General features: G+C 57.0%; 2 protein-coding genes across 2 annotated transcripts; one reads left to right on the top strand and one right to left on the bottom strand.

The window, feature by feature from the left end:
- Positions 1 to 1940: 1940 nt before the first annotated feature.
- LSS (lanosterol synthase) lies at positions 1941 to 11733 on the bottom strand. Its single transcript, XM_075429884.1, has 21 exons — positions 11597 to 11733; positions 11346 to 11484; positions 11159 to 11267; positions 10668 to 10789; positions 10238 to 10334; positions 9305 to 9440; positions 8969 to 9077; positions 8505 to 8623; positions 8024 to 8121; positions 7881 to 7908; positions 7261 to 7317; positions 6985 to 7056; positions 6276 to 6326; positions 5982 to 6131; positions 5542 to 5638; positions 4920 to 5025; positions 4303 to 4368; positions 3796 to 3876; positions 3329 to 3499; positions 2449 to 2527; positions 1941 to 2228 (listed from the first exon to the last, which is right to left on the bottom strand). Exons 2-21 carry the CDS (start codon positions 11422 to 11424, stop codon positions 2043 to 2045), a joined length of 2013 nt encoding a protein of 670 aa, XP_075285999.1. The 5' UTR covers positions 11425 to 11484; positions 11597 to 11733; the 3' UTR covers positions 1941 to 2042.
- Positions 11734 to 17207: 5474 nt separating this feature from the next.
- S100B (S100 calcium binding protein B) lies at positions 17208 to 20206 on the top strand. Its single transcript, XM_075430854.1, has 3 exons — positions 17208 to 17517; positions 18592 to 18744; positions 19262 to 20206. The coding sequence occupies exons 2-3, from the start codon at positions 18607 to 18609 to the stop codon at positions 19400 to 19402; spliced, it is 279 nt and encodes a 92-aa protein (XP_075286969.1). The 5' UTR covers positions 17208 to 17517; positions 18592 to 18606; the 3' UTR covers positions 19403 to 20206.
- Positions 20207 to 25213: the final 5007 nt, after the last annotated feature.

The raw sequence follows: 25213 nt of genomic DNA, 5'->3' as shown, positions 1-25213 counted from the left end.
GCAAATTACAGTTATGAAATTTGCAAGGCAACCTTCGTTTTGTCGGGTTAAAGGGAAATGTGTTCTCAAGCCAAAACCTAGGTGGAAATCCAAAGAGCCACATCCTCTCAAGACACATGGCCACATCACACCTGAATTAAGTCAGTTTCAGCTAGAAGAAAGCTTAGGAACTGCCACTCCCTGCTCCTGATCTTGTGCAAAGGTGGAAACAAAAGACACCACACAGGGCATAAAAGCACCTAACTGGTATCTAATGTCACCCATCTGCTTCTTTGGGGCACTCCTAGGGACACCACGTTGCTTGCAGCATTAGGTGTCAAGAGACTGTATATAATAAAAGGAAAAGAAAAAAACAAACTTCCAAGAAGATGCTGAAAGGACACTGGTTTTGTCAAGTTCCCCTACAATGATTTAAAGCCAGAACAAAATCATGGCAACAACAAAACCCTCTTCCCGATTGTGATGGAGAACATGGAGGAGCTGTAAATGCAGAGTAGTATCACAGACAGGTGCAGAGGAGCCCAGGACTTGGAAAAGGCAAACAGGGCTGTCAAAACAGCCCGAGCCGAGTTCGCTGAAGTAAGCTTTTCTAGCTAACAGCCCGGGCAAGGGGATGGAGCGCACGCTTACAAAGCCTGCAGACCCCACCAGTCTGGCCAGGTGGAAGAGAAGCTACAGAGCAGAGCCGCTTCTCAGAGGCTGGAGAAATGGGTTGAACAGCAAGGTCTACGGTTCTGCTATGAAGTTAGACCCAGGCAAATATAATATTTTGCCCGTCGGAGGGAGTAACCCCCCATGCCAGGGCTGGCCAGCTGGCTGGGGAACAGCTTTGCAAAAATGGGCTGGGGGTCCTGGTGGGCAACGAGTCCAAGAGATTGCAGCCAGCTGCACCCTGGGCTTATTCACAGGAGCATAAGCAGCAGGTGGAGGGAGGTGATCATTCCCCTTTAGTCAGCTGCTTCCTCGATGATGTTTCTCTGGGGCCAAAGGCATTGGAGAGTGAAGCAGGTCCAGGCTCCATCCAAGTGTGGCTTGTGTGTTGGTGGAGATGGTGCCCGCACCACTGGGGACAGAAGCCCCAAGCCGGGTCACAGGCTGCTGCTGTGCAAGCTCCCCTCCGCTTGGGACACACACTGGGGCAGACCAGAAGGAGACCAACGCACAGGGAAGCTCCACTTCCAACACCATCAGCAATTTATTAACCCGTCAGCCAAGCAACTTCCAGTTCTGACAATGAAATGTGAATGCCCAACCGCACCACGGCCTGAACACAGGCACCTGCTGCGCTGGGGGAAGGCTGGAGCCCAGGCACCGGGGCTGTGCCCTGACGCTCACCACCGCAGTGCTTTCCGCCTCACTTTCCCCTTTTCCTAAGTGGGAACGATGCTGGTGACTTCACCGGCGAGGCTGTGGGAAGCCAGGTGCCTCCAGCCGGGGGACAGAACGCTAAGGAAACTGAGCAAAGCACTCCTTTTTCCCATCTGCCTGGGGGAGGACTGGTGCCCTTCCCCTCCTGGCACAGGCTCCAGGACAGAGAGCACTTCAAAGGCAGTCGCTGGCACCCCCAGCACAGAGGCCGGCTGAGCAGGGATTGCGCAGTGCACCCCATCACGGTGCTGGGCACAGGGGAGGCCCCAGATCCCACACTCCTGCTGCAGACAGCCAACCCGGACAGCACGAGGGGAAGATCAAGGCAGCCTTGCTCTAGCCGGGATGAGAGAGAATCTGTCTGGATGTGTAACACAGCGCTGCTTGGCAGCTTTCTCTGCTCAGATCCCCAAACTGGGCTGAAAAGGCACTTCACGCCCCGTCCCGTGAGGGAGGATATACCCGGGTAAACCTTTAAAAGGGGATATTTAGAAGAGGTTCAACAGAAAGCAGAGACTCTGCAGCACCACGGCAGCACTCCTCCCCAGCAACGGCAGCAGTCCACGTGTTAAGATCAGCGCTGAGATCTCCTGTTCAGGAAACCCCCCCTGGTCCCACGCAGCAGACGGTGTCCGGGATAAGTCAGAGGCCACGGCGTCTGCGGCGGCCCGGGTTCAGGCAGACAAGGCCTCCGGCACGGTCTTCCCCGGCTCAGCTGAGGATCCGGATTGCAGCTGCCCGGCAAGGGGGCTGTTGGGATGCAGCCGGCAGAAACGCCCCAGCGTCCAGATGGGGAAGACGTTGCAGTACGCGGTGTAACTGATGGCGCACGACTTGTTGAACACCCCAGCAATATTCTCCTGAGAGAGAGACAGACAGAAAGATGGTGTGGGTGACAGGGGACCACAGCGCATCCGGGGAGCGGTGCTGAGCTCATTGCCGTTTCTGAAGTCCCCCGCCAAAAGCCACACGTGGCTTCCCTGCCAGGTAAGGGAGAGCGCACCGTTGCCATGGCTGCACAATGCCCAGGACGTCTGCAACACCAAGGAACCCCTCGGAAAGACCAGAGGACAGGCGTACCTGAGGCCAGTCCCCGTTGGGCAGCTGCTTATCAATCAACAATTTGATGCCCCTTTCCAGCACGTCGATGTCAGGGTACCTGCAAAGCACGAGGGAGACGTGAGCACACCAACCCATCTCCAACCACCCATCCATGTGCTTAGGGTCCCCAACCACCTCCAGGCTGCCCCGAGCTTGTCCCAGGCATGCCGAGTGCTTTGGGCAGGCCCCTCGCAACCCGAGCACACCAGACATTACGAACACGGCAACACGTTCCCAGGCCGGCGGCCTGCGGCTGCGATTCAGATCTTTGCCTTGCACTGGCTCCCCCTCGCCCGGCATTATGAGCCTCGCCGGTCTGTGGAGCGCTGCGCAGGCCGCTCCCCCATCGCAGGAGGCTTTTTATCATAGAATCACAGAATTATTAAGGTTGGGAAAGACCTCTCAGATCAGCAAGTCCAACCATCAACCCAACACCACTAGGCCTGCTCAGCCATGTCCTGAAGTGCCACATCTATCCGTTTTTTGAGCACCTCCAGGGACGGTGACTCCACCACTTCCCTGGGCAGCCTGTTCCAATGACTGACCGCTCTTTCAGTAAGGAAATTTTTCCCAATATCCAATCTAAACTTCCCCTGATGCAACTTCAGGCCATTTCCTCTTGTCCTATCACTGGTTACTTGGGAGAAGAGACCAACACCCGCCTCACTACACCCTCCTTTCAGGCAGTTGTAGGGAGCTTGTGACCAACGAGGTCATGAACAAACACGGCTGGGTGCACGGCCCACAGCAGCCAGGCCCAGGGCCCGTGCCAGCTCTGCCACACAACCCAGCCTGTACTGCCCATCCCACTGAGCACTCGGGGCCAGATGGTGAGTGCAGAGGTGAGGGCTGCTCCTACCTGACCGCCATGAGCCCCAGCAGGGCCCAACACGTGTTGTGGATCTGCGACGTGGCACTCTGGACATACGTGCGCTGCTCGCACGACTCAAAGTCCTCTCCCCACCCGCCATCTGCCATCTGCTTGGAGAGGAGGAACTCGCAGGCCTGGACCACCTCTCGGCACGCAACCCTGCAAGGATGGAGCAGAGAATCGGTCAGGGATGCCGACAGGGAGCCTTTGCACACCCGTTTCCCAGCTGCAAACAGGAGCTGTGCTCTGCCCTGCCCACGACCGGGACTGCCCCGGGAGTTCGAGGGTCAGGCAGGGAGTGCCCCGGTCACATTGCAGGCACGGGGCTTGAGAGGAGCAGCACCTGGGGCAGGAGAGCCCACGTGCAGCCAGGGCATCCACCCAGCCCCACCACGGACCCCTGCCCCAGCCCAGGCGGTAGCTAGGGGCAGAGGAACCACGCAGCCCCTTCTCACCCGTCACGGTATGTGTGCTGCATAGTGGCGAACGCCTCCAGACCAAACCAGGTGCCGTAGGTGAAACAAACCCCCCAGCTCCTAGGAGGAAGGGGAGAGCGGTACTGTCAGGGGTGCGAGGCCCCCGGCAGCAAGGTGCAAGCTGCGATATGGCCGTGTTCACAGCAAGAGCAGAGCCAGGCACAGAGCTGCAGCCTGCCTTCCCCAACGGTGCAACCATGCCCAGTCCCACCAGCGCCTGCTCCCAGCTCACTCAGGTGTCACCGGACACTCTGGGACCACAAGAGCTGGAGCCAACCCAGTCCGCTGGGGCTGTCTGGGTCTCGTGCAATGCATGAGGTGCCTGCTCTGCCTGGGCTGGAGGGAGAGGACAGAAGAGCAAAGCACAGGACCTAGGGGAGGATCAGCCCCTACTTGCCCTTCCTGCCAGCCAGGAACGCTTGCCATCACGGTCCCTCTCACACTAGGGCAGCCAGGGGAACGCTGGGCACTGGGAACACTGCTTACCCTTCCCACGACCCATCGGCTCGCTGCTGCTTGCAACAGAAGTCCAGGCCCTTCTGCAGAGTCTCCCTGGTCAAGAAAAAGACACTCGCTTCAGAAGCGGCTCAAACTCCGTGGCTGCTTCATTAGGGGCACCCATCAGTCCCTCCGAGGCTTTGATGGGCCCCACGGGGCTGAGGAGGCAAGAGCAGGCAGGCAGGCAGCCACGCCGCTCAGCATCTCAGGGTCACATCGCGCATTTCTGGTGCAATCTGGGTGCATTTCTGCCTCACGCCAGCACGCAAGCAGGGGACCCAGTCTACAACTGTCCGCAAGATCAAGGCGACTGCTAAGTCAAGAAGCAGGCAGATCACCACCAGCTTCCCCCTGTCTGATCCCAACCAGCCTATGCTCTGCTCCTTGGGAGGGGCTGGGCCCCAGCTTCTTGTGGGGGACTCTGGTTTGGAGAAGTCACCAGCACCCCAGCTGTGCGCACGCCAAGGGCCACCACAGGGGCTGCTCCATGCCAATGAAGAGGTCCAGGCAAGACCTCTGACAGGGCTCAGCAGGGGCCACAGCAGGCAGCATGGGACATGGCAGCCTGTCCTCTCCCCTGCCCGACTCTCATTTCAGTGCCTCACCTGATCTCTGGAGCTCTGTGCTCAGGGAACTCCTTGTGGAAGTGTCTCAGTGCCTGCATGACAGCCGACGTGCACTCCACATAGGTGTAGTCGATCATGATGTCGCCTGCCAGCAGGTGAAGGGTATCAGTGCAACAGCCCCTCCGCCGTGGAGCCTGAGCCACACGCCGCCAACCTCTCCCTTGGACCCAGGGCACAGAGGGACCTTACAAATGCCTATAAATATCTGCAGGGTGGGTGTCAGGAGGATGGGGCCAGACTCTTTTCAGTGGTGCCCAGCGACAGGACAAGGGGCAACGGGCACAAACTGAAGCAGAGCAAGTTCCAGCTGAACATGAGGAAGAACTTTGTCCCTCTGAGGGTGACAGAGCCCTGGAACAGGCTGCCCAGGGAGGTTGTGGAGTCTCCTTCTCTGGAGATATTCAAGACCCGCCTGGACAAGGTCCTATGCAGCCTGCTCTAGGTGACCCTGCTTCAACAGGGCATTGGACCAGATGACCCACAGAGGTCCCTTCCAACCTCAAACATTCTGTGATTCTGTGACCCACCAGGCACCACGAGGCCAGTCCACTGTGTCCCTTCACAGCAGGCAGGATGACCAGCCCCACACAGCTCCCCTTACCGAACACCTCCGAGGGGTTCAGCAGCTCCAGCAAGTGGCCTCCTCGCTTGGTTTCGTATGTGGCAAAGCCTCCGTCCGAGTTCCTCATGCTCAGCAACTGCCCAGAGAAGCAGAGAGGGCCTGGGACTGGCTCACAGGTAGTACCACCCCAGCCTGTCCCCAAGCCAGCTGTGAGGGACAAAGTCAGTCCCACAAGTCCACGGGGCTGGCAGACAGCCCCAGTGCCAAACCACATTGACAGGCAGGCCCAGTCTGGACCACCACGTTACATTCTGCCACATACGTAGCTCCGTACCACAGAAAACACGGTGTTGCCATACCAGGCCACAGGCCTTGCTTAGTAATACTACATCTAACAACTCCTCAGGCCTTGACTTCTCTTCTTTTAGCTCGGTTTAGCTGTCTGAATTTCCCTCGGCCCCGATTTTTGCAGCGCTCACCACATTCACGGCATCAAAGAGGCGCTCAGGCGGGACAAGCTTGGCTATGAAGGGGCACTTCTCCTGCAGCAGCATAACCGACTTCAGTCCCTCTGCTGTGCAGTCTGCCACGATCCAGCCGCAGTCTCGGGTGCTGAAGGGGAAGCCACCCTGGAAAGCGGTCAGGAGGGCTCAGCACCTTCCCCTGATCTGTTCTGCTCTTGTCAGGGGCGAGGTGCTGCCCCTCATTCCCATCCCCTCTGCCCAAGTCACTGTCCCGTTCACCCGTCCTTCAGAGACCAGTTCCAACCATACCTTGTTCATATGGCGGTAATATTTCTCGTAGTCGGGTGGGTTCTCTGGGATCTGCAGGAGACAAGAAACAAGTGAGGGCAGGCTGGAGGTGCCTGGCTGCAGGACCATGGGCTGAAACCATCGCAGATGCAGAATCGTGTGGGACTGGGCACCACCTGTCTTTTACTGAGGGAGGCAGACAGGGAAAGAGGTCAGCTCTGGAGCAGGGAGTGTTGAAGATAAATCACATTTTGGCCTGGTTTCAGCAAGTGTTGCTAAAGTCCCCTCTTTGAGTACTTTCCTGCCAGGGAGCCATCTGCTTTCAACGCTCCCAATGGCAGCACCGTAAGCAAGACCTACGACTGCATCTGCACCGAGCTGCTGGAGATGGTGACTCCCACCTTGAGCCAAGGAGCCTGAGTTTCCCAGAAGCGTGCCTCAAACGTGTGGGCACCAGACAGGACGAAGGGCAAAGAAGCCTAGGCTCTCAGTTTTCCAGCCTCTCTCAGCCCAGGCAGCCAACTCAAACATCCCCAGGCCTGGCCAAGGTCCTCTCCAAGCTGCAAAGATGGCTCCCACCAACAGGGAGCAGAAAACGGCAAGCTGTCCCTAGGACTCTGCTAGTCCAGGCCTTCAGAAGAGCTCTTCAGAAGGCAACAGACGCATCCAACAGGGCTCTGAGGAGCAGCCAAGTCTGCACAGCCAGCGTGTGAGAGGCACCACCGCTCACCTGGGTGAACCGGAGGAACTCGTAGGCATTTTGTAGGCAGGATGTTAATTCAGGCATCTTCTGGGCTTCTGCCTAGAAAAAGAGGTTCACGGTCAGCAGTCAGCAAGGGGCTGTGGCCACCAAACGTGTGTTTGCCCGGCTCAGTCGTACAATGCAATGCCAGAACTGGCACAGCAGAGCTCTGAGGGGATGCACAGTAGGAGCTGCTGGGATCTGGGGACGCGCCAGGAGGGACCATGTTCCTAAGGCAGCATCTAGCACTGAGGGGGGCGTTACCTCCAGGAAGGCTTGGATGGCAAACGCCGTATCCCAGAGCTGGGATCCATTTGTGCCCTGGAAGAGAGAAAGCAGACAGTGAGGGGCAGGTGCTGGCAGCAGCCTAACCCAGCTGTGGGGTCTACGGGACAGCACATCCCTCCGTCTCAGTTTTATGTCACCCAGCGTCACAGCTGATGTGCTGGCATAGAGGGGACAGACGCAGCAGCTCAGGGACAGCAAGGGGATAGGAAATGAGACAGCTGCTTCAGCCTGCTCTGTGCACAGCCAAGACAGGAGGGGTGGCTAGTGATAAGGAGCAGAGGGATGCAATGGCTACAGGACACGCACAGCTCAATCCACACGCAGTATCAGGAGCCTGTCTTCCTCCTTCCCTTCTCCCAGGGGATGAAGGGGAGGGAGGCCTAGAGCTGCCCCCCCAGCTCACAGCTACAGAAAGGCAAACTAGCAGGATGGCACAGCCAGGGGAAGCGGCAGCGAGACAGACGAGGCCACCAGGCACCGAAGGTGAGACGCCAGGAGCTCAGGCCCAGGGTCAACAAGCTATCCCACTGTTCCACGGGCTGCCCCAGCATGCCAGGGTCCCTCTCAGTCACAGCTGAACTCCTACAGCACTTCACCTGCATCTTCATGCCGTCGAGGCCCAGCCTGTGGGAGGAGAGAGCAGAGTGCTGCAGCGCGGGCACAGCGAGAGTGCCAGGGAGCGGGTCGGGAGCCACAGCGTGCTCACTCCACTGGGATCAGAGCCACGCTCAGCCCTTACCAGAGGTAGTCGGGGATCCTGGAAACATGCTCCTGGAAAGCTGGAGAGTTCTTCCCATCCACGAACCAGCGAACCAGCATGTTGATCGTCTTGGAAATCTGACAAAAGCAGCACTGTCACTGCCCTGGATACAGCTTCCTCCAGCTCCAGACACATACATCTCTCCCACTCAGCACAAAGCCATCCAGAGGTGGTCCTGGGCTTAATCCCGACAGTTTACTCCAGAGCTTCCCCTCAGATCATTTCCCTGGACCACAAGGAGAGGTACCCCTCACCAGGGCCACCGCTGCCCCCACGCCTGCTGCACCTTCTGCGCCCTGTCAGCATTGAGCCCTTGAGCATCAGGAGCAGCGGGAGTTGCGTCTGGGCAAGATCTGGGGATTCTGGTCACACGCCCCAGCTGCACAGGGCTGGGGGGCCGCACGCCGGTCCCTAAAGAGCGAAGGGCAAGATTTTATAGTATCGACAGCAAGTGCCCTACCGGCCCAATGCTGATGCACTTGGTGAATCTGTCATCAGCTTTGATGTGGTCGTACAGCTCTGCGATGGCTCGCTGCCGCAGGTGGGTGCTGTGGTGGGCTTCGTACACGTTCATGATGGCTGCAGGAGAAAAAAGGGACACGCAGTGAGAAACCCACCCCACGCAGCCAGATTCACTTGCTGTGGAGGGCTGCACCACTGCTCATGTGATGACCAGCCGAGGAAAGCATGGGAACTGCTCTGCCCTGGAGTGGCCCAAGGCTCTGGGCACGAGGCTCTGCTGCTCTCAGGGAGGGAGAAGCCCAGTGATCACACAATCCACGTCTCGATCCCAGCTCCAGGGCACATACCGGTAGCTGGCTGCAGACCCTGAAGAGCCCCCATGGTACAAGGCAGCTTTAGTTCCACCACCAACACCAGCTCACACGAGAAGGGCCCTCCCACCCCAGGCGACACCGCGCTCACCGTAGGCAGCCCCCAGCAGCCAGCTGTGCGGGGTGTACACGTCACAGGCAGCCACGTTGTTCCTCTGGGCTGGCCAGTCGATGCTGGCGTAGTCTTGCACGTACAGCTCCTGGCACAAGACAAGGAAGCCCATTAGCCCGGCAAGCTGGGAGCAAGCACCCAGAGGCAGCTCACTGCTAGAAGGTGGCTCCGCTGCCTGGACAGAGAGACTCTGCGATTACGGAGAGCTGTCACTTCGCAAGCCAGAGGCTGGCCCGCAAGGATGTGGCTGGCACAGCGGGCGGTCAGCGAGCCACGTGTCCTGGTCAGGGAGCCCCACCAGGGTCAGCTCTTTACCTGCCGCAAGCTCCGTATGAGCTCGTCCTCTTCTGCTGACAGACGCTTGGCGTAACAGTAGCTCATGGGGAGGTAAACCTGGCGGCAGTGACACCAGAGCCGGGACGGGTGGGCTGGGAACCACGTAGGGAGCAGCCTGTTTGCAACAGAGAAGGTGCTACTGTCAGGAGGGCCAAGGGCAGCATGAGGTGCTGACAGGGGGATGCCCGGAGCAGGGCATGCTGTTCCCTATCCCCTGTCCCAGGCCTGCTGCTGCTGGTACAACTGCAGGAGAAAAGCAGGCAATATCCACACAGCCTGGCCCTGCTCAGACCCTCCCCACCAGGGCCAGCAGACACCGCTCCCGGCCTAGCTGACACAGGGCAGGCAGGGTCCTGGGCTCGGGGAGGAGGGAGGGAAGCAGTCAGTTCAGGGGTCCCTCTCTTCCCCACGCGACTCTGCAGGCAGAGGCCCAGACTGACGGTTCAGTGCGTTTGATGACAAAGCACCGGCGGCCCTCGGTACTGTGCAGCCCCTGATCTCCCCCAGGGAAAATGCCACACGCTTTCCCTGACACCCCGTGGCTCTCTGAGTAACTGGGGAGGGTACGAGTGATGGTCAGGGCTGGCAGCCTCACATGTGGCTGTCCTGCCCTGCTAGGGCCCAGTTCCGAGCAGAGGATACTGGCGGCAGGCAGGGAGCACACGGAGGTATCAGGGTGGGTAAAAGCCAAGAGGGCTGAGCTCTGGCATCTCCCTTCGGTGCAGCGTTCAGTGCTGTCCCCCCGCTGGCTGGCCTTGCTGCTGGCCTCCCAGCTGACAGGCAGCCTGAGCACCCCCGGTTCCAGGCCACAGCTGGAGTTACCCCAGCAAACACCAGCGCCCGGGAAGCGCTGGGTGGGTCTGGTGGCAGGACTGACAATACCCCCACCTCCACGCTGAGGGCGGCACATACCACATCTCTGGGAGAAGCGTGTTCATTCCCTCCCAGCTGTAAACGTTCAGCACAGCCAGCCAAAACTTCCCCCAGGAAGGGATTCCCACAGCACCTCCTGCAGAGAGCGAGACCCGCTTTCAGGCCAAACGCAACCACGCCAGCTCCCTGCTGTCTTCCCCATTGCAAGGCCCGCTTCTCCCCAGGTTTGGAGGCACGCCATGCGGGCTGGGACACGTCCCAAAAAAGGGCAAGCAGGCGACGGCACGAAAACATAACACGCTTTCCTACCACTACTTGAAAGCGCAGCTGTCATCAAGGGCAAGCAAGAGCAACAGTTTCTCGGCTACCTCACAGCCCCCCACGCTCCCCGCAGCCCTCGGGTCCGGCCAGACCTCTCTCCCCAGCGTACCAGCCCCGCGGCCGCTGTGCTGGCCACGACGGAGCTGACCTTTGCTGTGCAGGTTGACGCGGGCCCTCACGACGTCAGGGTCATCCGGTCCGAGCCCCAGGATCCGCAGGGCTACGTAGTTGAGCGCTGTGCCAAACACCGTCGACTTGTCCTCCACGTGCCTGCGGAGACAGCGTAGCCGTCAGCCAGCTACTAGCAGCAGCCAGCCACAACCCACCACGCAGGGCTGGCTTCAAGGGCGAAGCGGGATGCTGGGGTGACTGCGGACAAGGGGAGACCCCCACTGACCCAGGGAGAACCATCGCTCTGGACCACCCTGCCCCACGTTGGGGTGATGCTTCGGGGCACAGCGCCGCCGAGGAGACGCAGCCGGGCTCAGCGCTCCGGCCAGCTCCGCGGCAAAAGCTGCAGCGCCGGGAGCGCTACGCGAGGGCCCACGGGCACGGCAGCTGCCAGGCCCTGCTCCCCACGCCGGGGCAGGCCTGGACCTCGGCAGTGCCGTCGCTACCGGCGGCACCTTGGCTACTCACAAGCCCCATCCTCCGTCCGGGAGCTGCACGGAGCGCAGGTAGCGCGCCATCTCCTTCCGGACGCCCTCGGGCAGCGGGATCTTGGCCGTGTGGCAGGCGATGAGCAGGCCTGCAAGGCGGGACGCGCTCTCACCGCAGCCCAACGCGCCCCGCTCGCCCCCCCGGGCAAGGCACCCGCGGCCCCTACCTGGCAGGAGGAACAGGGGCCCGCCGTAGTCGCCGGCCCAGTGCCCGTCCTCGGCTTGCAGCGCGGCGTAGAACCGCATGCCCCTGCGGGAGGCCTCCCGCGCCGTGCCGCCCGCCGGCCGGGCCGGCGGCTCCTGGCCCTGCGGGGATTCAGCGCCTCAGCCGGGGCCGCCCCTCGGCCCGAGCCCCCCCCTTCCCCCGGCCCCGCACCGCGTCCTCGGCCCGGGCCCCCCCCTTCCCCCGGCCCCGCACCGCGTCCAGCCCGAGGCTGTGCTCCTCCAGCGCCGTCTGCGCCCGCCGCTCGCCGCCGTCGTCGTCGTCGTCGCCGCCGCCATCGCCCAGGTAGCGCCAGCGCTGCCGCCCGCCCTCGCAGCGCAGCCGCCAGGCGGGCAGCTCCGTGGCCGCCGCCGAGCGCCGCGGGCCGCCGCGCCGCCGCAGCGCCCTGCCGGGGACGGGGCACCGTTAGCTGCGGCCGCCACGCCGCCCCCTCCCCGCCCCGTCCCCGGCACCCACCCGCCGTCCGCCGCCATGGCCGCCCCCGGCCCCACCGCCGCACGCACCGCACCGGCACCGGCACCGGCGGGGCGCCGCCCTCGGCCGACATCGCCTCACGGGCGGCAGCCAATGGGGACGCGGCGCAGCGCAGTAGCCCCGCCCCCGAGGCGGAGCTCCTCGGGCCCCGCCCCGCCCCGCCGACCACCCCCCGCCCCGCTCAGCGCCCTCTGCTGCCCGAGGGGACCGCAGGGCCCCTCGCAAAGGGGGCACCCAGCAGCACCCCCGCACAGACAGCGCGCCTGTGATCAGTGCTTTGCTCTTCACGCACCGCAAGCGGAATTCGAAACGCTCCCCCGCCAGCAAACGGCTCTTCGCTCACGCCCAGCATAGCCTCAGGGATTAGCTGGAGGGGATACAGTCATTTTGTGTGGGAATTACAGAATTAATTTGGCATTTATTTCATAAACTGGGCTTAGGTTGCACACAGGTTCAGCCCTGGCTGTGATCGGTTACAGCAGAATTTTTTCCAAACAAGTAATGAAGCCCTCCTGGGGAGTGTCACGGCATGAACATAACATCTCCTGTTCTCGAGACTAATAGTTGTATTACCAGTTATATTACGAGATGTATATAATAAAGTTACATTCCGAGACTGGTACCACGGCTCCTCACTAGGGAGAGCTGTGCTGCTCCTGCTGCTCATTTCAAAGGGACAAAGGGAACTGCAGAAGTTCACTGGTACGGGTGTTGGACTTGGGGCTTAACAGCCCGTTGTTTCTGGTTGAAGATAAAAACAAACTGTCACAACGCATCTGCCCGAGACGAGCTTCATGTCAGCATCTCCAATTCCTCGCAGATTCCAAAACCTTCAGCTAATTTCCAGTTAATTTATGGTAATGTTTGCCTAAAGGCAGTGACGGAAGGGGAACCACTTGACTTTCTGTCTCCATACAACCTGCCTGCCTTAGAAATTCCATTTTAGCTATGAAACTTTTGGCCCCTTTTACTGCCGGCCGGGACACGAGGCTCAGTGCGCACGGGCTCACCCGCCAGCTGCTCGCTGGTGTGCTGCTGGAGCAAACACTGCAAAGGCACTTCAAACCCATGGGGTATCAGCTAGTTCGTGTTCCAAAGGACGTGATCAAAGGGCTCTTACAAACACAGTCTAAACGTGGCCACCTCTGTTTTGGGAGAAGATAGAACCGAAATGGTCAGAAATATTTTAAGCAGAAACACGGGTGGTTTAGAAGCATCTAAAAAAAACCCCGCGTTTTCCTCTGTCCCTGTCAAGGTAACTTGGCTCCGGGCAGCACTGGGTGTGAGCCCTCAGCACCCCGCTCCACCAGCCAGCCTGCAGCCCTCTCCCACCCGGGCTGCTGTCAGTTCCTGGGGCCGGAGGGATGCTCCAGATCGATGCTGTAGTGCCTTCTCTTGCATGTTTTATGAAGAACATCTTCATATGTCTTTTCAACGAACTGAAGAGTAGCCTCTTGTTGTTTCAGCTGAATCCAGCCAGCAACTGACCTAAGCAGCTCAAGGCCATGTCCCAGACAAGGTAAGAACATCCCAGTGCTTTCAACTCCGGAGAATTTGCTGCAGTGGCAGTAGTCCAAGTCGGTGTTTTAAGGGGTCACAAAAACTGCCAAGATGATGGCACCTGGTGGGCCAGCAGCAAGGTCCAGAGCTGCTCCTCTGCAACCCTCGCGCTTGGTCATTCTGGGAGGACAGTGGGGGAACGAAGGGACCAGGGGAAATGGCAGTTAGCCAGAGCCCAGAATTTCTGAGAGGAAGGTGGATGTAAAGCTACCCTTGCCTGTGGTTCTCGAGAGGGGGACACCATCCAAACCTTGTGAGCCTGTTCTGTGGGGGTATAAAAGCCCACTGCTCATCCCACGGAGCCTGCTCAGTGCCTCCTCATCTTTGGGCAGAGGCCACATCTGCACAGGGCCGACAGAGATGACGCACGGCCCAGCAGGTCCCTCCCGGGGCGTACACAACCCCTCGGGCCTATGCGCAGGGCACGAAATCGGGTCCATCATCACCCTCCAACGACTTCAGCAAACACCAGCCCAGTTTCTGGACGTGTCCTGGTGTTTCTGCTTCTAGACGTCATCCAAGGCTGCCCACGAGGACCCTAGCTTGTCTCCTGCTGCCATGTTTGTGGGTTCAGAAACGGACACGGCAGCCGTGGCACAGAGCCGGGGAACCTGCCTTCTGCAATGCCGCTCTGTGCGCTGGGGCTGCGAGCACAGCCCCGCGGGGGCAGAAGCAGCTTCTTCCCCTCCCACCCAAATTCCTCTGCTTTCATTACTTTTTTCTCCCAGTTCAATGACCGCCCTTTGTCCCGTGGTCTGGCAGAGCCTGGTGCCACACAGACCAGAGAGACAAAGAAATACACTGGCTTTTCTCCCGGGGCCCGCTATGAAGAGCCCACATTGTGTTTTACTGGGGAGAGGCAGACAGACAGAGGGCTGAAGTGTTTTGCTCGGCCTGGGGCTCTGTAGGACCCTCTGTTTCTTTAAACACATCAGCCCAAAGCTCTGGCAAGGAAGAGGTGACCCTGAGGAAAGAAGCCCCAAGGTTACAGCCTCCTGTTCAAAGATAAGCACCGTGAATTTTAAATTAACGGTAACAGCTCTTTGGGCAGCACTAACAGCACAGCTTTCAGCCCCACACCCATGCCCAGATCTCCTGGACCTTCACAGGCGGGGTCAGGGGTGGCCCAGGCCAGAAGATCAGTGTTTGCTAGGATATGAGCCTGGACAAGGATCAGGGAAGTCATCTGGAGCTGCTCATTAGCAGAGGCAGGAGAGGGCCAAGGTTTCTGACGTTCACACCTGATCCTGCTGCTCCTTCCCGTCCCACCAGCCAGCGCAGCAGAGCATTCCAGATAGTTCCCTGTAACATACAGAAGTCAGAATGATTTGGGGTGAAATGGACAGTAAGAACAAGGAGGAAAGAGAACTTCAGGACTGTTCAGGTTTTGATCTGCAAAATGCTGGTTTTTCTGTTCCATTTTAAGAGAAGGTCACTTTCAAGAACGACATCAGAAAATTGTTAAACGAGGCCGAGCTAGGACCTGGTCTCTGACTAGAAATGGGATGCTTTGACGCATTTCTTGGCTAACGACTGAGCTAAGATAGCTACTAGATCAAATTGCTATTGACGGAGAAAAATACTGTGTCTTTCCTGCTGACAGAGAGCCCCTTTTATAGCCAGCTCTTAAGGGAATACAAATATCCTTGGAAAAAACAGAATACTGCACGATTGTTGAAAAACTACCTCCACACTAGGAACACCACTGCCTAAAAGCACGCCTCCTATCCCTGCCAGTCCAACGAGAGCACAGCTGCAGTTCGCAAGGCTGTAAATGCCAGAATTTCAGTGGTCAGATCTGCATTTAGAGTCAACATAATTGCCACAGTTTAACCCCGTAACTGGCAAATAAGCACCGGACAGCCACTCGCTCACCCCTCCCCTTCCCCCCCAGGGTGGTGGGGAGGAGAAACGGACAAAAGGGGAAACTCGTGGGCTGAGACAAAGACAGTTCGATAAGACAACAAAGGAAATACTAATACTAATGATAATGATAATAATGAATACTCAAACCAAACTATATACAACACAATTTTCTCAACACCCAGCGAATGATTCGCAGTCAGCCCCTGAGCAGTGAAAGCGGAATGCCGAACTCATGAATTTTGCAAATTTCACAAAACTTATGAAAGAAAACGAAGTCCCAGAGAGGTTCGAACTCCCAGACAAGAGAGGATTGGAAGTCATGGAAAAGAGAAGAACCAATAGCTCCCTGCCCCCGGCCAACCCCCATTTATAGACTGAGCATGACATCTATGGTATGGAATATTTCCGTTGGCCAGCTTGGCTACCTGTCTGGCCGTGCTCCCTCCCAGCTCCTGCTGATCAGCTGAATATGAAAAACTGGAAAAAGTCCTTGATTTCACAGCAATAACTAAAAACATCAGTGTTATCAACATTCTTCTGGTACTAAATCCAAAACACAACAGCTACTGAGAGGAAAATTAACTCTATCCCAGCCGAAACCAGGACAATACTCAACCTTAACACTAGGGAAATTAATTTTTCCCAGACCTGTGTTTGAAGCTGCTACAAAAGCTTTCAAGAGCTGATGTCAGGAAATCATTAATGTGGACGGGTTTCTTCCACACATCAGTATGCGAAAAACTGTTAACGCAGTAGGTGTTGTCGCAGCGATCACACCAATGGCAGCTTTGGGGAACACAGGATCCACCAGGGACTGTGTCCAGCAACCCAGTCTCGTCTCTGCAAAGGGACATTTTTGAAGGCATCCAGATCTTCATCCTACCCCACAAGCACATGTGTAAGGTTCTTATACTCCTCACATTTCTCCACAGGAGCGGACCGTGGTAATAAAATGACATGGCTGGGCTCTCTGTCACGGGTATTGCTGAACCGTCTTCTTGGTAACAGTGGTGACCTGTTCCGAGCTGCACAGAGTCTGAAATTCAACAAAGGCCTAAGACACAAAGCCATTATTGATCCTGTGCTGCAGGGAACAAGGCATAAATGGAAACATGCCACATCAGTAATAGCAGACAGCTTCAACTTTGGCTCATCCCATCTCATTTTTGAGAAAAAGCGTGGCTAGGCAACGAAATGCAGTGAAAACCTGCTTTCTTCAGCATGTTCTCTGTGCTTATCAACCACCCGCTTGTCCTGTGCCACCAGGAGCAGTCTGGGCAAAAGGGGTCCCCTCCAGAGCCCCCTTCCCTGCCAGGTGGCCCCCTGGTCCCCACAAAGCATCACCTCCCTCGGGTCTGTGCCTGCGAGGGATTCTCTGGTGGAAAGGGAAACTTACAGCTGGTGGGTTTAAATCAAAGTGAATTTAACGCCCGTGGGGCTGGCAGAGGGCTTCTGAGCAACGCCACCCACGTGGCCGTGACGTGGACAACAGGTACACGCAGGCAGGAGGTCCCCGCTGTCCCCGCAGACAAAAAGGTGGTGCCGCAGTTACTGGCCGGGTGACAGCCTCGTGAGAGCACCTTTATAACCCAAAGCCCCTTGATGAGGCTTTTCATGAGGGTACAGCCAGGCACGCCCCAGAACCCGGCACTGTCCCCCTCGCAGGCATCAGGGAGCAGCCGCTGCTGCCGCCAGCTCTGTCCTTCAACCCCCTGCAGCCCGATGCCACCGCAATTTCCCCGCAAAGGGCCCTACTGTCCCCCAGACTGCCGGGGTTAGTTGCTACGAAGTTAAAACGATGTCCTTCATCGAGTTTGGATGGCTTCCATAGCAGCCAGCCCAGCGTCGGGACAGCCAGCCCAGCGTCGGGGCCCCCAGCCCAGCGCTGGGTCACGATTCACTGCCTTCGCTGCGGCCGAGAGCGGCAGCACGAGCCGTGCCGCCAGGCCGCCTCTCCCGCTGACTGCCCCGTTCTTTTCTTCCTCACAACGGCGGCTTTCTCCGCACCGGCTCCCACGCCCGCAGCTGCGGGCTGGCGGCGAGTCAACGCGTCCCTGTGTGCGTCCCTGCGCAGTGCGGCCCCGCACGCCCCCGCCTCCAGCCGCCATTGGCACCGCGGGCGCCGAGGCTCTCCGCCCCGGGCATAAGAAGCCTGCAAGCACTCGGGGGTCCCGGCCGTTGAGTTGCCGTGCCGCAGCCCCGCCAACAGCAGGGAGGTGAGTGGGGATTGGGGTGCCGGGGGGGGTGGCACGGGGGGCATCGCCACAGCTCTGAGCTCTGCCACCGCAGCGAAGGCCGTCGGGGAGCTGCACGAACGTGCATGCAGGGCTTCAGGAGTGTTTCCTACCTGGCTGGAAACACTCCGGCAGTCGGGACGCCGAGTGCCTTGAGCATCGGGCCTTGTGGTGGTGAGACAGGAGCCAGGAGGCAGGGCAGGAGACATTTATCTGTGGGGTATGAACTAACCGACTGCCAGAAAACAAGGTGCCTCCCCCCCCCACTCCCAGAGTCAGTGCATTCAGCAGCTCTTGGGAAGGCAGCTTTGCATCTCTCCCTTTTCCATCAGAGTCTCTTTGGTTTGTCTGTTTGCGAAATCTGAAGGAAACGCTGCAATCCCAATGATTAACATGCTCGAGAGGGTCTCCAGATCAAGCGTGGGAGGAGGGAGGGTAGAGGAGCTGTGCTTGTTTTGTCCTGCTGACACTCACCAAAACTGGGTCCTGCTCGGGTTCCCCTGGCTGCTCAGCTGGAGACAGGCCTGCAGGCAAGAAAGGCAGAGCCGAGAGGGGCCAGCAAAACCTTTCTGCAGCTCCATACACAGAAATGAGCCCCCCTGCCTGACCCTCTCCCAAGCAAGGAGAACAACGCCACGGGTTAAGCAGCAGGAGCCAAAGACGACGTGAACTGACAACAAGCCGCCTGCTAGCCAGGTCGGCACGCAGGGAAAACGCAAGAGCCCCTTGCTGGAAGCCACCAGAGCTTTGCAGCCTCTCCTCATCTTCTATCCTACGCTCTGCACACTCAGAGACCCAAGGTGCCAAACTCACATCAGTCCCAGGGGATGTCCCAGCCCCGTACTGGGCACTCCTCACGTTGCTGCTCCCCTCTCCTCGAGAGCTCACGGAGGTCTCTCGGGATCTTCCTCCCAGAAGCGAGAGCTGCTCGCGGTGCTTCTCAGCAGGACGTTTTGAGCGCAGGGCCCGGCGTTGCTGATGTGTGGAGGGGGGGAAGCAAAAGGCATCGCTGGAGCTTGCCCAGGCTAACGCACCATTCGCTCCCTCTGACCTCAGGGCCACGCTGCGATCATGTCCGAGCTGGAGAAGGCCATGATCGCCATCATTGATGCCTTCCACCAGTACTCAGGGAAGGAGGGAGACAAGCACAAGCTGAAGAAATCGGAACTGAAGGAGCTCATTAACAACGAGCTGACCCATTTCCTTGGCGTAAGTATTGCCTTCCGCGCAGCACGCCTGGCTGGGCTCAGGGAGCCCCGCAGAGCAGCTGCCCGGCTCCACTAACTCCGTCTCCCACGGGAAGCAAGCGCAGGGGAAGGGGTTTCTTCACCCAGCAGTGCATTAAACACTTTGCTCCAGCTCTTCAGGAGCAGTGGGTGGCAGGACAAGGGCAACAGCCTGCGCTGGGGGCTGGGGTTTGGGTCGGATACCAGGGAAATTTCCTTCCCCGGGAAGGCAGGACATCCTTGCTCCAAAGGGCTCGGGATGTCCCTTCCCAGAGGCACAGCCGTGGCTGCGATTCCCCCTTCAGGAGGGCTGCTGTTGCGCAGATGCTGCTGCAGGCGCAGGGCAGTGCCCCAACAGAGATGGGAAACAGCCACGAGCTATTCGGGCTGCCTCTGAACAGAGATTCAGGCATGCGAGCGCTGGAGAAGCGGGGACGTGTTACCATCTGGGCCTCGCACCGATCCTCCCCAGCTTTGGCTGCCTGTTTCTGTCCCTTCAGGAGATCAAAGACCAGGAGACCGTGGACAAAGTCATGGAGGCACTGGACAGCGATGGGGATGCAGAGTGCGACTTCCAGGAGTTTGTAGCCTTCATCGCCATGGTCACCGCTGCTTGCCATGAGTTCTTTGAGCATGAGTGAGCTGGTGGGAAGCAGGTGAGCACCTCCTGCTCACGCCGGAGGGACGCAGAGCAGCATCGCTCCTCCGGGAAAAAGACTGGGTGCAATTAGGGGCTCCTTGGAGTTAAGCTTGTGCTAGACTTAAGCAGCTAATTAAGTTCTGTGGCTTTGTGAACAAGAAACACCCACACGACTCAGGCTCAGTGCCCGCCTGGCTCGATGCGGTGTGCGAACGCCTTGCCTCACGCTCCTTCCCTGCTGCTGTATGCAAGGGACGGGCACGGGGCTGGAGGCAGGCAGAGGCTGCGATACAAGCTTGCTTGCAAAGGGTAAAAGGGAAATTCAAGGGCTGAAGTAGGAGGTGATGCAGAAGGGCTGGTTACAGAAGCCCGGCTCTGAGCCCACTGGCCTAAACGGAAAGGCTCCCGTTGATTCCTGCGGGCTCCGAGCGCCCTGTGCATGGTACTAACCCAGGCAGCGCAGCTCCTGTCCCGTCACAGGGGCTCAGCAGAGCCCACGCATTCCTTGGCAAATCGAGACACCCCTGGCTTGAAAGGCAAAGCATAACCATCTAACAGCCCGGGCTTTTCTCTTGTCGACGAATCCTCCTGCTTTTAGCAGCCTGCAGAAGTGCAAGCGAAAGCGTAAGAGGCTCCTGGGCTGGGGACAGCTGCTGGGCCGGGGACGTGCATGGGCAAGGTCTCCAGGCTCAGGCAGCAGGGAAGGGGGGATCTGCCCAGTAAGACCACAGTGCTTTAACGCAGACCAGGTGCAGCCTCCGGAGCGCGTGGAAACGGCGAGAATAAAATGTTGGTTTGGTCTCCAGGCCGCGATCAGTCTCTGGTGAGAAACGTGTCCTTCTGCACCTCCCCGGCTGCCCTGCGCTGTCAGAGGGGAAGGCTGGAGGACGCAGCCGGAAGCACTGCCATGGCTCGCGCCCCCGGGTTGCTTGCTGGGCATCGGGCCTTCACCTCCCCCCTGGCATCGCTGTGGCTGGCCAAACAGCTCACGGCTGTCACCACCACCACGCTCCGCACGGCTGGCCGAACGGGCAGACGTACCTGTGAGGCCGAAGGAGCACGAGGCACCTCTGCGGGACTGCTGCTGCTCAGCACGTGTCCGTCAGGGGCTTGCACCGGTGAGTCTTGGCAAAGCCCAAACCAAACCTAGGACAACCTCCCCGAAGCCTCTGCTCCCGTCTGTTTCAGTCTGCACTCGCCACCCAGCTCAGCGACACCGGTGAGTTAGGCATTCACGGCTAGCAACACCTATAGTGACAAATTCACGACAAAGACGCCCCCAGATGTTGTTGTCGTCGTTTTTACCTCATCCCCCATTTTATAACGATTTCACGTGCAAAATGAGACGTCTTCAGACAGGGACCATCTCGCTATTCTCAACCGCCTCCCCCCAAGCTGTGAAAGGGGACACTCGGGCAGAGACATGCCTACAGAAAAGACAACATCTTGTACTCCATCTAGAATCAAAAAAGCCGTTTGCCATCCCAGGGCAGTGCTCGTTTGTAGAGAACTTGTTTAGCATCCAAGTTACTTCCACCACATTTTTAACAGCCTCATCAGTTCTCGGTTCAGCTGCTTTCACCGCGTGCACAGACCTGAGGCAGCATGTGAGGACAACAAATGGGGACATTGCCTGCCCCAGAGCGTCCCCGAGGTTAGGCAGGGTAGACGGGACTCTCATGACCCTCTCTTGAGCCTGAACCCGAGTTCAGCAGAGGGGTCTGATGCTTCAGCACAAGGGCTTGCATGTGAGGCTGGCTGGCGGGTCTCCAAGTGCCACCTGCCTTCTGCCTCACCGCACCAGCAGCGCTTGCACGGGTGAGGAACCCTTCCCCGAGACGGAGCCTTTCCAGCCGCTCTGCACAGCACTGCCGCAGCAAAGCGCCGGAGGTGTAACACGCGGCGTGAACGCTGGCAAAGCCGGCGAGACGCAGAGCAGGCTGTCCGGCCCCTTGGCGAGCGACGAGAGCAGGGAGTGACACAGTGTGACTGCGCACGTGTTTCTGCCCATAAGGCTGATCCTGACTTAGCAACGCCACTGCTGGGGATTCAGAGAGGCTTCACCTGCCACAGGAGCTGGTGCCTCTTGTCAGGGAGGCAGAGAGCATGTCTCCCTTTGAGGCGAGCGCCCTGAGCGCCAGCGGTGCGGCATGCGGTGCTCAGGCTACGAAGCCCTGGCCGCTCCTCCCTGGCCAGCAAGGAAAGCGCAGCTTTCCCGAAGTGAAATTCCTGAAACAGGGACTGCACGATCACGGGCCTCGGCAGCACCCGGTCGGCAGTGCAGCTCTGCTCCCGCTGTGTCCCGCCGCTCCGGCACAGGCGGTGCCTCGGCTGAGAGCACGGCTGTGGGGACAGCTGTGTGCTGGCGTGCTGGGGGAGGCAAGCAACGCACGTTGGGCAACGCCGCCGACACCTCACCACTGCCAATCCCTCCTGCGCGCTGCTCCCTCGCATGCACCGGCACCCACAGCACCTCTGCCAACACCCTGGGCCCCACGGACCACGCGAGCCCCCCGGGTCCAGCCTAGGATGCTGCCACGCCGACAAGGGGTTTGAGCAGTGCTGTGAGGGGCTCAGAAGCACGGCGAGGCTTTCTGCGGAGGAAAGAAAACCACTCGAGCCTTGGGGCTGACCAAGGAGCAGCTGTTGGAGCCGTGCAAGGCAGCCCGCTCTGAGGGAGGCTCAAAGGGTTTAAGCAACTCGCTAACCTCCCAGCAACGACAGCCTAGATACTGAAAAGTGCCAGTCCTGACACCACTCGTTTTCACTCTTCAGGAAGGGAAGGTGATAGCCTAATAACATCATTGAGTTTTTAGTTATGCCCCCATCCCAGCCAACGGCCTGCTGGATACCCAAGGCGTGCGTGCTCTTGCAGCACCTCACTGGCACTGGTTACATTGACCTGACACAGCATCGATCCCAGCAGAGCTCAGAAAATCCCCATTTTTGTCATTAGCGCAGACTGGCGCGTGACGACTTGCAGAAAGGCTACTGTGGTAACACGGAGCTCTGGGGCCTGCGCCGTGGGACCCCCAGGGCCCTGCGAGGCTCCCCGAGGATGGAACAGCAGCATTATACCAGCGACACCTGCCTAACGCTTGGACACCGTTGTCAGTTATGCTTTTGACTCCCTATAGAAGAGGACGCAAGTGAATTTCTCACCAGGAAGGGCACCAACAGACCAATTATTTACATTAAATGCCCTGTCAAGACAAGCACTACTTTTAACAGTACTAAAAGTGAAACAAAGAGAAGAAAGTACAACAACAGGAGGAGCCCAAAACGTTTAACAGACTCAAATTAACTTCACACACTAGAAAAGTGGCAGATTGGGGTGGATTTAGTGCATACATGCTGTGCTGTACCTCTGCTGAACTGCATTTTCATCATGTAAAACACTGCCATTACCTTTTGCTCTGGGAGTCTGCACTTATACTCGCCCCCCAGATAATTCTAGGCAAAGCCTGTAAAAAAAAAAGACAAAGATAGAAACGTTCTTCCACATAGGATCTAATCTTGCTGGGAGTGATGATTATTGCTGTTAGCACATCTGAAAAAAACAATCTCTGTCTTGTTAACTGTTCAAGGACGTGCATTCAGGCTGAATCATTCAATGGGAGAGTTCATGTGCCGACAGCAAGAGAAAGATTTTGTCTTAAAAACAAAAAACGCTTTTCCCACCAATGATCCACAAATCAAATGCGGACTTTTACAGACCCCAGAGAAGGAACATTCCTGACCTTGCTGGATGGAGTAAAGCAACTGCATAAACAAAGCACTGCGCTGCCGGACCGCATCTCCCACGCGTTCCGAACTCCGCGCTGCAAGCTGTGACGGCACTGAGAGGTGCTCCTCCACCCTGGCAGTTCAGCGACACGGAAGCACACTCCTGCTCCCTCTGTACCTTAAGCTGAAAAACACATTTAATTTTCATTTCTGTGAGTGATCCATGGACTGAGTTTGTTCCCCCTATCAGATATTACACCTAACGGATTCCCCTGGCCTTACTTACTGTACTGCAACAGTCAGGGCACTACAGCATATTTTCAGTTTTTCCATTCTGAAATATTCTCGACACTGGATGCTACCGTACAAAGTCTGAGCTCATCCTGCATCCCAAACAGTGTGGACTTCCGATTGCAGGGGGAAAGCAGCTGACAGAGCAGGAAACTAGAAAAGCAAAATGGGAAGCTTTTTAAACAAAATAAACCACCTCCAAAACTATTAAGCAATGTCAAACTGATCTTTAAAAGGCCACTTTTATATCTTGTTGCAACTGAAATTTTGATTCTGCATCTAGGCATGCTGTGTTACAAGTATAAACACAGCCACCGTGGCACTGTCGTCCATGTTTTGCAGAGAAAAATGCCAGAAATAAAGACTAATGGTTATTTTGCAGTTACTTTTGCAAGCAAGCTGAGTTTTAAGTAATGCCAGAAAATTAGCATATGTTTTTCACTTCCATAAGAAAACTTTTATGTTTAGGTGAGAATAGCATTTTAAAAAAACAAACATAAAACCAAAACACGTGACTGGAGGAAAAGACAGCGGTGTACATTATTTTAATAACATGTATTGAAATACAAAAAAGATAGAACCCTGGTTATATGGCATGGGCATAATTGAAGTGGAAATAAAACGCAGTGTGTCTAGTTCCTCCTAAACAACACAACTGGTCACAAAACAAAATCTGAAGACTGTAGAAGAAACACACATTAGAACTTCTCATGACAAGAAACTCTGGCTTAGAAACATCTCAATTCAAATATCTGACTGCATAAATATTTAAATTCTATTAAGCAGCTGAATATAAACATCCGTTCAACAGTAAGAGTTCTATGTTAGCGTACCCAGCATCGAGTAAATCCTGAAGTGCAAGAAGTTAAGAGAATTCTCCAACGCAGTTTTGTTAGCTACACATCAGTTCTTAGATGTAATCCTGCTCTGTCTTCTACTAACGTGATTTCTGGCCTGACACACTGCAATACTTTAAATGTGCAAGCTTTTGGGAAATGCCTTTTTTGGCCTTAAAACAGAGTTGTGAATATACTATAGAAACCAGAAGCCTATCTGAAAAGATCTTTAAAGTGCATAATATGTGTTTTCACACAATGGCAGGGAAACAGCGTTAAAAAACCCAGGGACTTGGTACAGAAAATGCACTTGGTACTGAATGTGCACTTAAGATGAACTCATTGCTTCCTTTTTTCTGCGATAATAAATTCCTGGGTAACAACAAGCGATAAACAAAGGTGTAAAGCACTGTTGCTAGAGTAACATACAGCTTATAAAAGTCAGTACAAAGTGCTGGCTCATAAAGAACACTGCTGCAATAAAGGCAGTTTTACTCATGCTTACAAAGTTATTTAGTACTCACTGGAGTCCGTTCTCACACCCCAGAATAAACCTGAAACATTCCACCGCGACAGCAACCCTTCCGTGGCATCTTGCCCCCTTCCCTCCGCGTGGCGACTGGCCAGCGAACTGGCCACAGCAATCTGCTAATTCCGGAGACGGGGCTTACAACTCCCTTGTTACTGCATTTTACATTGCCAGAGGATCAGGCAGGAAAAAAGTAAAAATCATTCTTGTGCCTTTACCGCAAGCTGGTATTCCAAGTGTCAAGCTGATTCAGCTGAATTCCGGGTGTCTGACACCTGCCTTCGTTAGTTTTGAGGAGGAGGAGCTGGGTGGCCTCGGCAGTGAAACCTGCCGTGCTTCAGACGCACTTCATACACGGCATCATCGGGGCACTACGTACAACGCCTTGTTGCAATGAACAGCGAGAAAAAACAGAGGAGGGACAAAGATG

The sequence above is a fragment of the Opisthocomus hoazin genome, chromosome 9, assembly GCF_030867145.1.
Source record: "Opisthocomus hoazin isolate bOpiHoa1 chromosome 9, bOpiHoa1.hap1, whole genome shotgun sequence".
Classification (NCBI taxonomy): Eukaryota; Metazoa; Chordata; class Aves; order Opisthocomiformes; family Opisthocomidae; genus Opisthocomus; species Opisthocomus hoazin.
Note: the sequence above shows the minus strand (reverse complement) of the source record. Positions and strands in the feature narration are given on the sequence as shown.